We start from the raw sequence: 12721 nt of genomic DNA, 5'->3' as shown, positions 1-12721 counted from the left end.
GTTTGAGGTTTGATTTGAGTTGTTTGCGTGGTGATCTCTTTCAGGCATAAACAATTGTGCATTTTGTCATAAATACATTAGTTTAAACCTACATAATAAAGCAGTTGGCTAATATTGTTTCTAATAACACCAATGCAAATAGATGGGACACATAGATGGGTAGCATCTTGCGCTTAAATTACCAAATAGTTTCAATAATTTTCCTATTTAAAGCTTCACTCTTCTGTAGTTACATTGTGTTCAAAAACATTTTTGAGCTAGATGCTACTAGACCAATTGGATTTAATGAAAATTAAAAGTGCCCCCACCAGACCTAGAGATTAGCTGAACAGATTTAAAAATGGTCAAATTCATGTTTTTCTCTATGGGAGTTGTAAAATGAGACCATTTAATAAAAAAAAAAAAACAACAACAACAACAACAACACTGTAGCTACTGGTTAGTCAGTAGCCTATTTCTATTAGTTTATACAACTTTAAAATGTGTGTGGTTCTGAAAGACACAAATCACAAATACGAATAACTAAAAATTATTAGCCATACATACCATTCTAGCAACCAAAGGCGCAAATAACCATTATTGATATTATTATTAACAATATTCAGTAACCAATAATAATTGTAATTAATGCTTTAAAAACGCACTGAACCATCAACCACACAACACAACATTGCTATAATATCTTTGATCGATGCCATGAAAATGAACAGTGCAAAGATAGATGATTAAACTAACAAACATGTGCAAACTTAACACATACCCTTTCGTTTGATGTTTAATTCTGTTAATGGCGCGGGACACTCGGTGATCTCTTTCAGGCATAAAATCGTGGATTCTGTCATAAATTCATCCGAATCAGTCGACATTATAAAACAGTTGTTAAAATTGTTTCTAATCAGACTGATGCAAATGGACGAAAAAGTTACCTGTTTGTTTGCCGTTTAATTCAGTTGATGGCGCGGTCATCTAGGCTTAAAATAGTGCAATCAGGCCATAAATATATAACGTTCAACCAAAATAATAAAACTGTTGGCTAATATTTTTTCTAACAACACTGATGCAAATGGATAGATGAGTAAAGTTAACAGTTACCTGTTCGTTTGCTGTTTGATACAGTTTATGGCGCGGCCATCTCATTTAGGCTTACAATCGTGGATTCTGTCATAATAACACATTAGTATCAACCGACATCATAAAACAGTTTGATAATATTGTTTCTAATAACAGTGATGGAAATGGATGAACCTGTTTGTTTTAAGCTTATATTCCAGTTAATGGCGTGGCGATTTATTTGAGACATGCGCAGAATTAACGTATTTTATGAATATTGCCGCCAATTGCGTCACAACAAATTTCCGCTTCCATTAGGTTGAGAATGTGGTTTGTTTTCAGGCTATTTTGAGATTCAGTCCGGCTGACTTTATAAAAACACACATTTTATATGTGTGATTGACTTTTACTAAACATTATTTGTATCATTCTGATTTAACAGAAATTTAAGACAAATAACAAACCTAAAAACACCAATAACCATTTAATTGCACTTCTATAATTATAATCAAGCTTTAATAAATAATAAATTTAATAAATAATTAATAAATAAAAATATTTAAAATAAATTCTAAATAATATGCAAGTTATTATATATATATTTTTAATTCAGTCAACAGTTTGACTGAGCTAAGTGATTGAAACATGTAATTTTAAAATGAAAACTTTATGTTTAATCAACGAGTGACAGTTTTAAGTCAGTTTAACATGACACAATCATGTTGAAATGAAAAATAGCCAAAATGGCATTAATTCAACATGACTTGTTCAGGTAAAGTGAACAAAACTGAAAAATCATTTTTTTGAGTGGGCATACATTTGTCACAACTGTGATTCTTGTGACTCTGAATGAAGCACAGCCAGTGCTGCGCAGGGTTTCCTACTTTAGTTCAAATTGTTGAGAGTATTGGACATGTGGACCTTTTAAGACTGTTGGTCTGTTTGTTTTTGTTTGCAAGTAAGGCAACTTGCATAATGAATTGATAATAAAGAGGTTTTAGCACTAAAAAATATTTCATTTTACTTCTCAACACAGTAGACAATTCAAGTAACTGATCATCCCCTTTAATCCCATTGTTGGGGCATTGATGACATAGGGGTGATATTCATATTAAAACTTATTTGCAGTTTCTAGCTTAAAAAAACTAAAAAGTTACACATTATCTATTTAGATCCCAATTTATCACTGAAATCCTATTTGAACCTCTATAGGGACAACCAACCCCATACCTCGTGACAACCAACCCCGTAATGGGGTTGGTTGTCACATTGTGTCAGTGTCTTTGATGGTTAATTACTTCATGTTACAATACATTCTAAAAGTAAAAAGTATACACATTTAAAGCCAAGACCCCAAGTTTTCATTTCATGTAGGAATTACTGCTGAAAGATTTTTTGAAGATGAGCAATTCATGCATGAGTAAAAATTGTGAACACCAACGCCGGTCTCCCCTACTCAGCAAAATTACAAGTGCAAATGAGTAAGCTATCAAAGGCTGACAGATTGATATAAAAATTTTACCACAGCGCCACCTAGTGTGTCTGGAATAAGCAATGTGACAACCAACCCGTGAGACAACCAGCCCCGGCCTCCCCTACACACGTTTCCAGTACAAACACAACATTTTACTGTTTGCATTTCTATGCTCACATAAAAACCTCAGATAAGGAACATTTTGACAAAATAAACTTTTAACCAACTTTTACCCAGAAAATAACATAAAAGCCATAAACTTTACCTAGCATATCAGCAATATAAACAGCACGCGGTGAATCCACGCAGACTCAGTTCAGGGGAGGAGCCGAAACATGACTGCAGCTTGTCGCCGCTTCAAATGCGTTTTTAAAGGGGACTGAAGCGAGCAAAAAAAATTAATCAAATAATTTCTTAGGGGGGCTAGGCAGAAGTTTAGGGGGGCTAAAGCCCCCCTAAAAAGGCCATAGTGACGCCCCTGCCCTGACCTACCCTGACCAGAGTGGATTATTTCCTTCCATTTCAAGGCAAATGTACTGTCCATCTTCTAGCAGACTCATGTACACAACACACACACACTCACTCACTCACACACACTCACACACAGCACTGATCTACACCAAATACACACCCTTCCAATATACATCCATGTCTACAGCATCAAATCAAGAAGCTTTTATTGTCAACCATATATAGCTGTTGCAGTATGCAGTGAAATTAAACAAAGTTTCTCCAGGACCATGGTGCTACATAAAACTTAAGTAAGTAGTCCTATCCACATAAAGTGTACCTGTGGAACCTGCAAACAGTGCAAGACAAAAAGACAGTGCAGGACAAAAGGCAGTGCAAACAAAAAATACAGGGCATTACAAAAGACAATACACAAGAGACAATACACAAAAGCAGCACTGACCAGTATAAATACTAAATGAACATTGTGTGTGCAGAAATGCTGGAATGAACACATTTACATAAGGTATTGTAGTGTATTGTGCAAAACAGCAATCAACTGCAATGTAAAAGACAGCATGTGTAAAGAGCAAAAACAGTGTGCAAAACAGCATGTAAAACAGCATGTAACCAGTTTGATATTTGTGTAGGTCATTGCAGTCCATACAGTTGATTGAGCATGTGTGTGTATTGTGCTCGGTTCAGTTCAGTTCTTGAGGTGTCTGATGGCTTGTGGAAAGTTTCCCATGTTCCTTTATTTGTTCTCCATTTGTGTTTTGTCACATTGATGCCAGCATCCACACACAAACACAGAGTTTGGTCATGAGGGCCCAAATGATTCTGTGTAAATGCAGCGTGTGGTGTACAGGTAAATGTCCATGATAGAGGGAAGAGAGACTTAATGATCTTCTCAGCTGTCCTCACTCTCTGCTGCAGGGTCTTGAGATTTGAGATGGTACATTTCCAAACCAGACAGTGATGCAGTTGCTCAGAATGCTCTCACTGGAGTGGTCCTCTGTGGCAGTTAGCTGTTGCACCTCCTCTCTGTATGTTGACTCGTCACCACAGTCATGTCATCAGTGAACTTGATATGGTTTGACCTGTGCATAGAGCTTTAGTTGGCATCTGCAGATGGCATGGTGGATTGTGTTTATTGGTTTCTGAAAGTATTCCTGGGCCCATATAGTAATTTCACTGACACAATCATCCCTATGAGTGATGCAGTGTCTTTGAGGTCCTGAAGCCATGGGGGAAAGTCTTCATGCCTTGTCAGAGTTTTAGTTTCTCTGATTCTTTTGATGAGATTTGCAAAGCCTTTGCGATTTGATGTTGAGGAACATTGTTTTTAAAGTAATCCACAATTACTTTTATGCACTCTTTCACTGGAAAGCCTCTTCCCAGCTTGACTTCTAAGAGACTCTGCCTCTCTAAGACATCCCTTTCATAGCTAATGTTACAGACCTGATATCAATTAATCTAATTAGATGTTCTCCCATCAGAATCTTTTCAAAATGTCTTGCGTGTTTGTTTTTTTAGCCATTTATTTCCCCCAATCCTTTCCCCCCAACTTTTTTGCCAGACCCAACAATGCAGAAGAGTTGAAGGCCACAATCAGAGCAACCTGGGCTCTAACCATGCCACGCCACATTGCTGCAGTAATTCAGGCAAAAAGAGCCCCAACTATATTGAGTGCTGTACATGCTCACACTTTTCCTGTTCATACTTTTCAGTTGGCCCAGATTTCTAAAAATCATTTCTTTGTATTGGTCTTAAGTAATATTCTAATTTTTGAGATACTGAATTTGGGATTTTCTTTAGTTGTCAGTTATAATAATCAAAATGAAAAGAAATAATCATTTGAAATATATCAGTCTGTGTGTAATCAATGAATATAAGGGTGCTTTCACACCTATAGTTCGGTTCATTTGGTCCGGACCAAAAGCAAAAAAATGATACATTGTAGATTTTTAGCAGTTTCACACCACACCTTTTCACACCACACTGATCGTTCTGTTCCGCACCCGTTGAAACGAACCAAAATGCAGTCATGTGATAACATCCACATCACTCATTGGCCACATGACTTTGAGCGTATTTCCTAAACGTGCGGGAAATTTCAAGGAAACTCTGGAAGTAAACAAAAAGAGAAAAATACAGGAAAATACAGCTGCAATTATGTTCGTGGTTGTAATATACTACATCGCTTGTATACAGCATTCTATGCAAAGTCTTAATTTTCAGAATGAAGCGCGGATGCGGCTTGAAAATATCATTTTTGTTAATGCACTGCAAACGGCGAAGACGCATCGCAAGACACTTCAGGAGGCGGCGAGCATTACTTTTGCGAAACTGTGACATGCTCATCTTCCGAAAATATTGCCAACGACCCACTACGGCAACTGGTTTAGTCCAAAATGCGCAATACTTTTTGCAGTTAGGTCTATTCGATCTCGGACCGTGTTCTCACCACAAACGAATCGTACCAGAGTTCGTTTGAAAGCGTACCGAGACCACCTCTTTAATATACAAGTTTCACTTTCTGAATGGAATTAGTGAAATAAATCAACTTTTTGATGATATTCTAATTATATGACCAGCACATGTATACGCAGGCGTACTTGGCAAACAAAGCTCATTCTGATTCTGATTCTGGGGAATGCTGAAGCACCTTCCAGCCCTTCTCTGGTGCCGCCTATGTATAGTGTTTCCTTAGAAGACACGTGATTATGTGCCCAATTGTTGCCCCCCTCGTCATTGATCACGTGTTTATGACAGGAAAAACTCAACCGCCAAACAAAAGGGTTTATATACACAACACGGAGAGGTTAACATTACCATAGCATACTAACGCTCACATATCATTAGGTAAGCTATTGTCATATTTCGAATGGGCAAGTTCTCTTTGCTAGATAACTAAGAACAGAATTCAGTTCATAGGAAGCTGAAGCTAACTGTGGGGTCAATCATTTTAACCGTTCTTATTCATTTCTTATTCAATCATTATTCATAGGTTAACCATCGATGGACACATCACGTCGTATCCCTTCATCTCAACTAGCCGGGCTGGGTCAGATTACGGACTACCTTTACATCAGCAATGGCAAGACGGCCAAAGACAGCTCGGTTTTAACTCGCCTCAAAATTACCTGCATCATTAACGCTACACAGGACATGGAAGATATTTGCCTTCGTTCTATTGAATATATTCGGGTGGCTATCTCGGACTCTCCTGCATCTAATCTCCACAAACATTTCGACACAGTTGCAGATAAAATAGATGCCGTGAGAGCGCAGTGCGGTCGCGTGCTGGTACACTGCTGTGCAGGCGTGAGCCGCTCTGCGACGCTTTGTCTCGCTTACCTCGTGAAATACCGCGATATGTCGCTTATGGACGCACACACACTGGTCAGGGCGTGCAGGCCAATCATTCGGCCTAACTCCGGTTTCTGGAAACAACTGATTGACTACGAACACAGTTTACATGGAACGAGTTCTGTAATGATGGTGGCTTCACCTTTGGGTCAGGTTCCGGACTTGTATGAAAAAAAAACTAGGGATTTGATACCACTTTAAATTGGCATGGCCTGTAAATGACATCTTTAGAAATACGTGTCCTATCTCCGTGTAATACTGGATAATACAGCATATTTTATGTTCAGATCCACTCTGCATTTCGGTAAATTCAGTGATGTTTTACAAAACAAAAATATTTCATATGTAGAGGTATTAATTAATTAGTCTTCAGTACCCTTTATTCTTTCCCGTTTACTTTAGTAGTACGAATGGATGGCAGAATTATCACTGTTCTTCAGGTGTAACTTACATTTCATGTATGTTTGTATGTAGTTTTTTGTAACATTGTTTTCTATCATATTCCCTGAAACAATTTAAAAAGACCAGCTCTTTTCAAATTCTGCTACTGTATGTTGTCCTTTGTTTCTGAGGTACTTTGCCAGTAGGCTATTAAAGATGAAGTCAGGGGTTCACGAATAAGAACATGTTATTTGGTGAAGGTCTCATATTCCAGCAAGATTCTAAATCTTTCGAGTCCATTCCAGAAAACAGAATTTGAAATGTATTCTCATAGCAAAATGCAGGTTTGTAACAATTTACCCTGAAAGGTGTTCTGTAATAAAGATAAAATATGCTCTTAAACCAGTCTCTTCAGTGTATATTCAGTAATATTTGACCATTACCCTTCTGGTTTTATTTAGTGAACAGTAAATACTGGTGAATATCTGGAAAGGGATGGGACAGATCAGTTTGTTTATTATTAATCAAATTAAATAATGTATTTAGATGCCCTAATAAGCCTAAAAACTCTAATTGAAAGGTTACACACCCTTTCTTTTAGCTAAATTAGGACTTTTAAGTTTTGAAGAGCTTAAGTTACATATGTTAAACCTATAAGTTCAGCTGTGTTTATTGTTGCACACTAAATGTCTGTGACTTGGCAAATCAGATCAGCCCTGCTGTCATGATGGTAAGGACTTTTCTCATAGAACAAGCTTTGAGATGAAGTTAGGAGGCAAAAAGATAAAGAAGGTTATTACATCAGCAAAGCTTTGAACCTTTTTAGGAGTAATGTGAAAGCAGATGTGACAAAGTCAGCACCATGATCAGGCCAAACCAAATCCTTCTGAAGAAAGGAAATTGTGAGAGAAGTGCCCAAAGCATTCAGATACATCACTGTATTAGTTGCAGAGCTTAATGGCTATTGTAGAACCTGTGCAGACCTCAAAAAATTCAGCAGCTCTGCAAAGATCCAGAGTCTATGGTAGAGTGGAAGAGGAAGCCACTTCTGTGGAAGGCCATGTTAGAAAATTTGGCAGAAAAATGTTAATTGGCCTGATGAGACTAAATTTAAGCCATTTTTGGTGCATAACCAAAAAACAACTACCCAGGTAATGGAACTAAACTAAATAAAGTCAGTGTCTGGTATGACAACCTGCTGTATTTAAAGATACATTTGTAGTCTCAGGTACACTTGTAGTTTTATAAGAAAATTGCCTGGTGAGTTTGACTGAAAATCCTGGAGAACCTGCCACCGGTTTTATAGATATTTTGAATTTTACACTCTTCTTTTTATACAAGTAATCTCTGATAGTTAGCAATGTAAGGCAAGTACTATGGAAGGACAAACTATGGAAGAAACAAACAGTTCTAAAGGACTCTGCTGTAGAGCGAGTAAACATTTACAGATCTCTTTAACCTGTCTTTTAAATTAAGCAACAGTCCCCTTTCGAATCAGCTGTCATTGTACCAGTGCAGAAGAAATCATTATCATCAACACAAGAATTGATTGGTTGCACTCATACCTACAATGTATACCTAGTAATTTGAAAGTTTGGGCCTCTCCCACATTAGTCATTATCATTGCTTCCCTGGGCCTACACCAGTTTGCATTAAAGATAAATAGATCTACAGAGGCTGCTCTCATTTGACTTTCATGCCACCCTGACCCATATAGAAAGGGTTACAGGAACCAAGCAACAATGCTGGATACCAAAAGCGACATTTATGATGATTTGGCAGTGGGAAGTGGACCTTGTGGAGCCTGAAACAGAGCGGCTCTATTTTATACCTTTTTGGTAGCATGATGCACATAATAAAGTATATTCTTTAAATCTCAGTGTTTCTGTGATCCATCTCAGTATTATAATGCTTGAAGAAAGAGAGAGCCACAGAGAGTGTGTGTGTGTTACAGTAATTGATAGCACTTTCAAAGCACTTTTCTACGTTGGATAAGGGCATCTCCTAAATGCCATAAATTTGTGTGTGTGTGTGTGTGTGTGTCTGTGTAAAAGTTCATCTTATACTGCTGTTTCAGGGTTTGTTCTTGCAGCTTCACGAACTTTACAACAACCCAGCAGCTTTAGCCACCACAGTCTTGTGCCTTGTAAAGCAACAAGTACAGTGCCACCTGTTTTCTGGTAGGCCACTGATGGTTTAAAAAGGAATATCCTTGGCACCCTTACCCTGAGCCATTGTCAAAACCTGTGCAGTGGGCCATGGGTTCCTTTTAGTACATGGTAACGCCTAGCTTCCTGTGGCCAGAATATGCAGGCAATCTCTGGATGATTAGATTAGATTACATTAGGTTAGATTACATTAGATTACATTCAACTTTATTGTGATTGTGCAAGGTACATGTACAGAACCAATGAAATGCAGTTAGCATCTAACCAGAAGTGCATAGATAGCGTATTTACAAGTGGTAGTGTAATAAATAAGGGTATGAGGTTATACAGAAGGTGTAATAATATGTACATGTAACTGAATAAGGGTAAATATAGTGTGTTTTTTTTATACAAGTATGTTACAGTATGAAGTGGTATGACAGATAGCTGTACAAAAGGAATGTCATTATGCATATCTATCTATCCATCTATCTATCCATCTATCCATCTATAAACACACACACACACACACACACACACACACACACACATACATAATAAAGAGAATAAATATGGATGGACACAAAAAGTATAATGATAGTTTTTGGGGGTGCAAGGATGCATGATTTTAAAGTGGTGCAAAATAGTGCAAAACACAGAAAAAAAAGTGACAGTACAATGGTGATTGTTAACACAATATCAGCTGTTCAGTGCAGAAACAGCCACAGGAAAGAAGCTATTTTTCAGTCTGTTTGTTCTGGCTCTGAGACAACGGTAGCGTCTGCCCGATGGGAGAAGTGTAAACAGTCCATGGTTGGGGTAAGAGGGATCTTTGATGATGCCCCTCGCCCTTTGCAAACAGTGATTTCACCACCCTTTGAAGGGCTTTACGGTCTGAAGCTGTGCAGCTGCTATACCACACTGAGATTCAGCTTGTGAGGATACTCTCAATGGTACAGCGGTAAAAGTTCTCCAGTATCCTGTAGCACAGACGAGACTTTTTAAGTCTCCTCAGAAAATATAGGCGCTGTTGTGCCTTTTTGATCAGGATGGAGGAGTTCAGAGACCAGGTGAGGTCCACAGAGATGTGTATTCCAAGGAACTTGAAGCTAGGTACACACCCAACAGCAGTTCTGTTGATGTGAATTGGAGGATGAGTGTGATTGCCAGCACGTCTGAAATCCACAATGACCTCCTTGGTCTTTTTGGTGTTAAGTTCCAGGTTATTGTCCTCACACAGGTTCCAGGTTATTGTCCCCATCAAGTGACATTCCAACTAGCTGCTGGATCTGCTCCCTGTAAGCCGTCTCGTCAGGCCTACCACTGTGGTGAAGTCATTGTTGCCATTGACCGGTCCTCACATTCCCTTGCAGGCACATTAATGCAAACAAAGGTGCTGCTAGTAAATGTCTACACACTTAACTTTATGATGTTGAGTTCTCAAAAAATTCCTTAGTAACGTACCTCATTTAAATTCTTTTAAATTTAAATGTTGATTTTTGGAGGTCTGAATTGTGTACTTGACCCGATGCTACATAGGTCTAGTTTACAACCCATATCTCAGTCAGCTATGTTAAAATCTTTTTTGATTTTATGAACCTGAAATGGTTGGTTCACGCTTGGAGAGTTCATAATCCTTCAATTAAAAAAATGCCCCTTCTCTCAGGTCCATCAATCATAGTCAAGTGATTTTTAATAGATAGCAGCTTGAATTCATTTGTTTCTGTTGTTAATTACTCAAGTATTTAAATATCAGACCATGCACCATTATTTTTGGATATTCAGTTGTCCACACATCAATCTATTAAAGCAATGGAGTCCAATAAAGCTTTTTAAAAGTTTTTTTTAAGAAATTGAATAAATTGGCACCTTTACTTGATGTGTAATGAATCCTTGGAAAATTGTTTGCTACCAACTACTCTGACTCAAGCTTCAATAGCTCTTGTTTTGAAAAGTGATAATGATCTGGATATTTACGGTTCCTATATATGGGGTCAGAATTGTTTTGTTATTCTGAATAAATACACTATGATCCACAAATAAATATAAAGTTTCACAAATATTTTTACAAATTTCAGAAAAAGAAATGAAATTCACAAATAAATAAAATGGGATTTGCAAATAAAAAAATATTTATAAATTGTATTTATTTGCGAATTGCTTCCTGCTCATTTGTGAATCGCGTTCTGTGCATTTGTGAATCACTGCACGCATTTGTGAATCGCGTTCTGTGCATTTGTGAATCACTGCACGCATTTGTGGATTGCGTTCTGTTCATTTGTGGATTTGAAACATTTCTAACGTCAAGAAGTGCACAAGAATCCACAAATAGGTGGACTCCGCCCACCGTCTACTCCAGCCAATCGGACAACGGTCTCGTGGCGCTGACCAATCGTGGCACGGTCTACCTCAAACCAATCACGTTCAGATTTACTCGCACTATCACAGTGTAATATGTACTGCAAAATACGATTAAAAAAAAAAAAAAAAAACATTTGTCGCAGATTCGAGCCCAATCTGGTAACCCTGTATGGATTATTTATTTGTGAATTTCATTTCTTTTTGTGAAATTTGTAAAAATATTTGTGAAACTCTTTATATTTATTTGTGGATCATAGTGTATTTATTCAGAATAACGAAACAATTCTGACCCCATAGGTAAATAGAAATAACAATTTATTATAATTATATTTACCTGGAATTTATCATTGCCAACAGGAAGCTGCAATTTTGCTACATACTGTATTATATTGTCTCTAAATATTTAATAATTGTATAATTTTGTATATATTAATAATAATAAATTATTTAATAATTGTATACAGAATTGAATTGTATGCAAGTAGAAAAGGAAAAATGAATGAATAAATAAATAAATAAATATAACAATCACTGAGTTGGATAAAGGATCACTCTGATCATAAAGCAGGTGTAGTCATGGGCATAAATTTCATTTAACAGTAGAGGGGGACAATAAATATAAAATTTCTCATGAGCAATTTTTGAAGGGGGACACAAATAATACAGTCAAATTGTACTTATAAAGATATGTCCCCGCAGTGAAAAACTTTGCTTTTATCATTATTATTGTAGCATGGAGACTGTGTCATTATGGTTATTTTCAAAGTTTTTCTCAGGTTCAGTGAAAAAGCAGATTTTTCTTCTATTTATTGCATTGTTTGTGTTGTTTACAGTTAAACCATCAACATACAATAAAATATAAATGACTGTTATTGTGAAAATATATATAAAATAAGTTATGTTTTGTAACAAAATCAATTATTAAATAATCAATTTACAGTAACTGCTCTATGTATAAAAACAACAAAATGGCTTTGGCATGTTAGTTGCAGTGCTCTATGCAACAAGCTATTGTAAACAAGCTAACGTTAATTAGATAAGTAATATTTTAATCGCTAATATAGCAGATTCATGGAAAATGACATCCGTAATCAGCATTTTTGCTGCAACTAATTTATGAATGAATGAATCTGCATCAACTACATTAAAGGGAATCGCTTTATTTTAAGTGAATAAAATACCCTACTTAATGGAGTTAAAAAGCAGGCAGTAGGTCAAACCACTGTGATGAAGTGGGGGGGGGGACTCAACTGTTTCAACATTTTTTGCGTTTATTTTTTTTCTACTTACACAATTATTTAGGTATACATATGTATATTTTTCACAATAGAGAGTGCAATATTTTTAAATCATTTTTGGGGGGGACAATCCTCGGATGGGGGGGTGTCCTCTCCGTCCCCCCCGGGATTTACGCCCATGGGTGTAGTTAATCACCATCTCAATGATGCACTAAGCCATTTGACTTCGACCTGTGATCAATGGTGGT

General features: G+C 37.0%; 1 protein-coding gene across 1 annotated transcript; it reads left to right on the top strand.

Annotated features, from left to right (window-relative positions):
- Positions 1-5632: 5632 nt before the first annotated feature.
- zgc:153044 (uncharacterized protein LOC751678 homolog) lies at positions 5633-7129 on the top strand. The gene is made up of 2 exons (XM_027145748.2): positions 5633-5839; positions 5985-7129. The coding sequence occupies exon 2, from the start codon at positions 5996-5998 to the stop codon at positions 6545-6547; it is 552 nt and encodes a 183-aa protein (XP_027001549.1). The 5' UTR covers positions 5633-5839; positions 5985-5995; the 3' UTR covers positions 6548-7129.
- Positions 7130-12721: the final 5592 nt, after the last annotated feature.

This window comes from Tachysurus fulvidraco, chromosome 9, assembly GCF_022655615.1.
Source record: "Tachysurus fulvidraco isolate hzauxx_2018 chromosome 9, HZAU_PFXX_2.0, whole genome shotgun sequence".
Taxonomy (NCBI): Eukaryota; Metazoa; Chordata; class Actinopteri; order Siluriformes; family Bagridae; genus Tachysurus; species Tachysurus fulvidraco.
The sequence above is the reverse complement of the archived record's forward strand: the minus strand, read 5'-3'. Positions and strand labels throughout refer to the sequence as shown.

Bases quoted from the DNA above. Each gene is read 5' to 3' on its own strand.
- zgc:153044 (XM_027145748.2), top strand. From the start codon at position 5,996: ATGGACACATCACGTCGTATCCCTTCATCTCAACTAGCCGGGCTGGGT.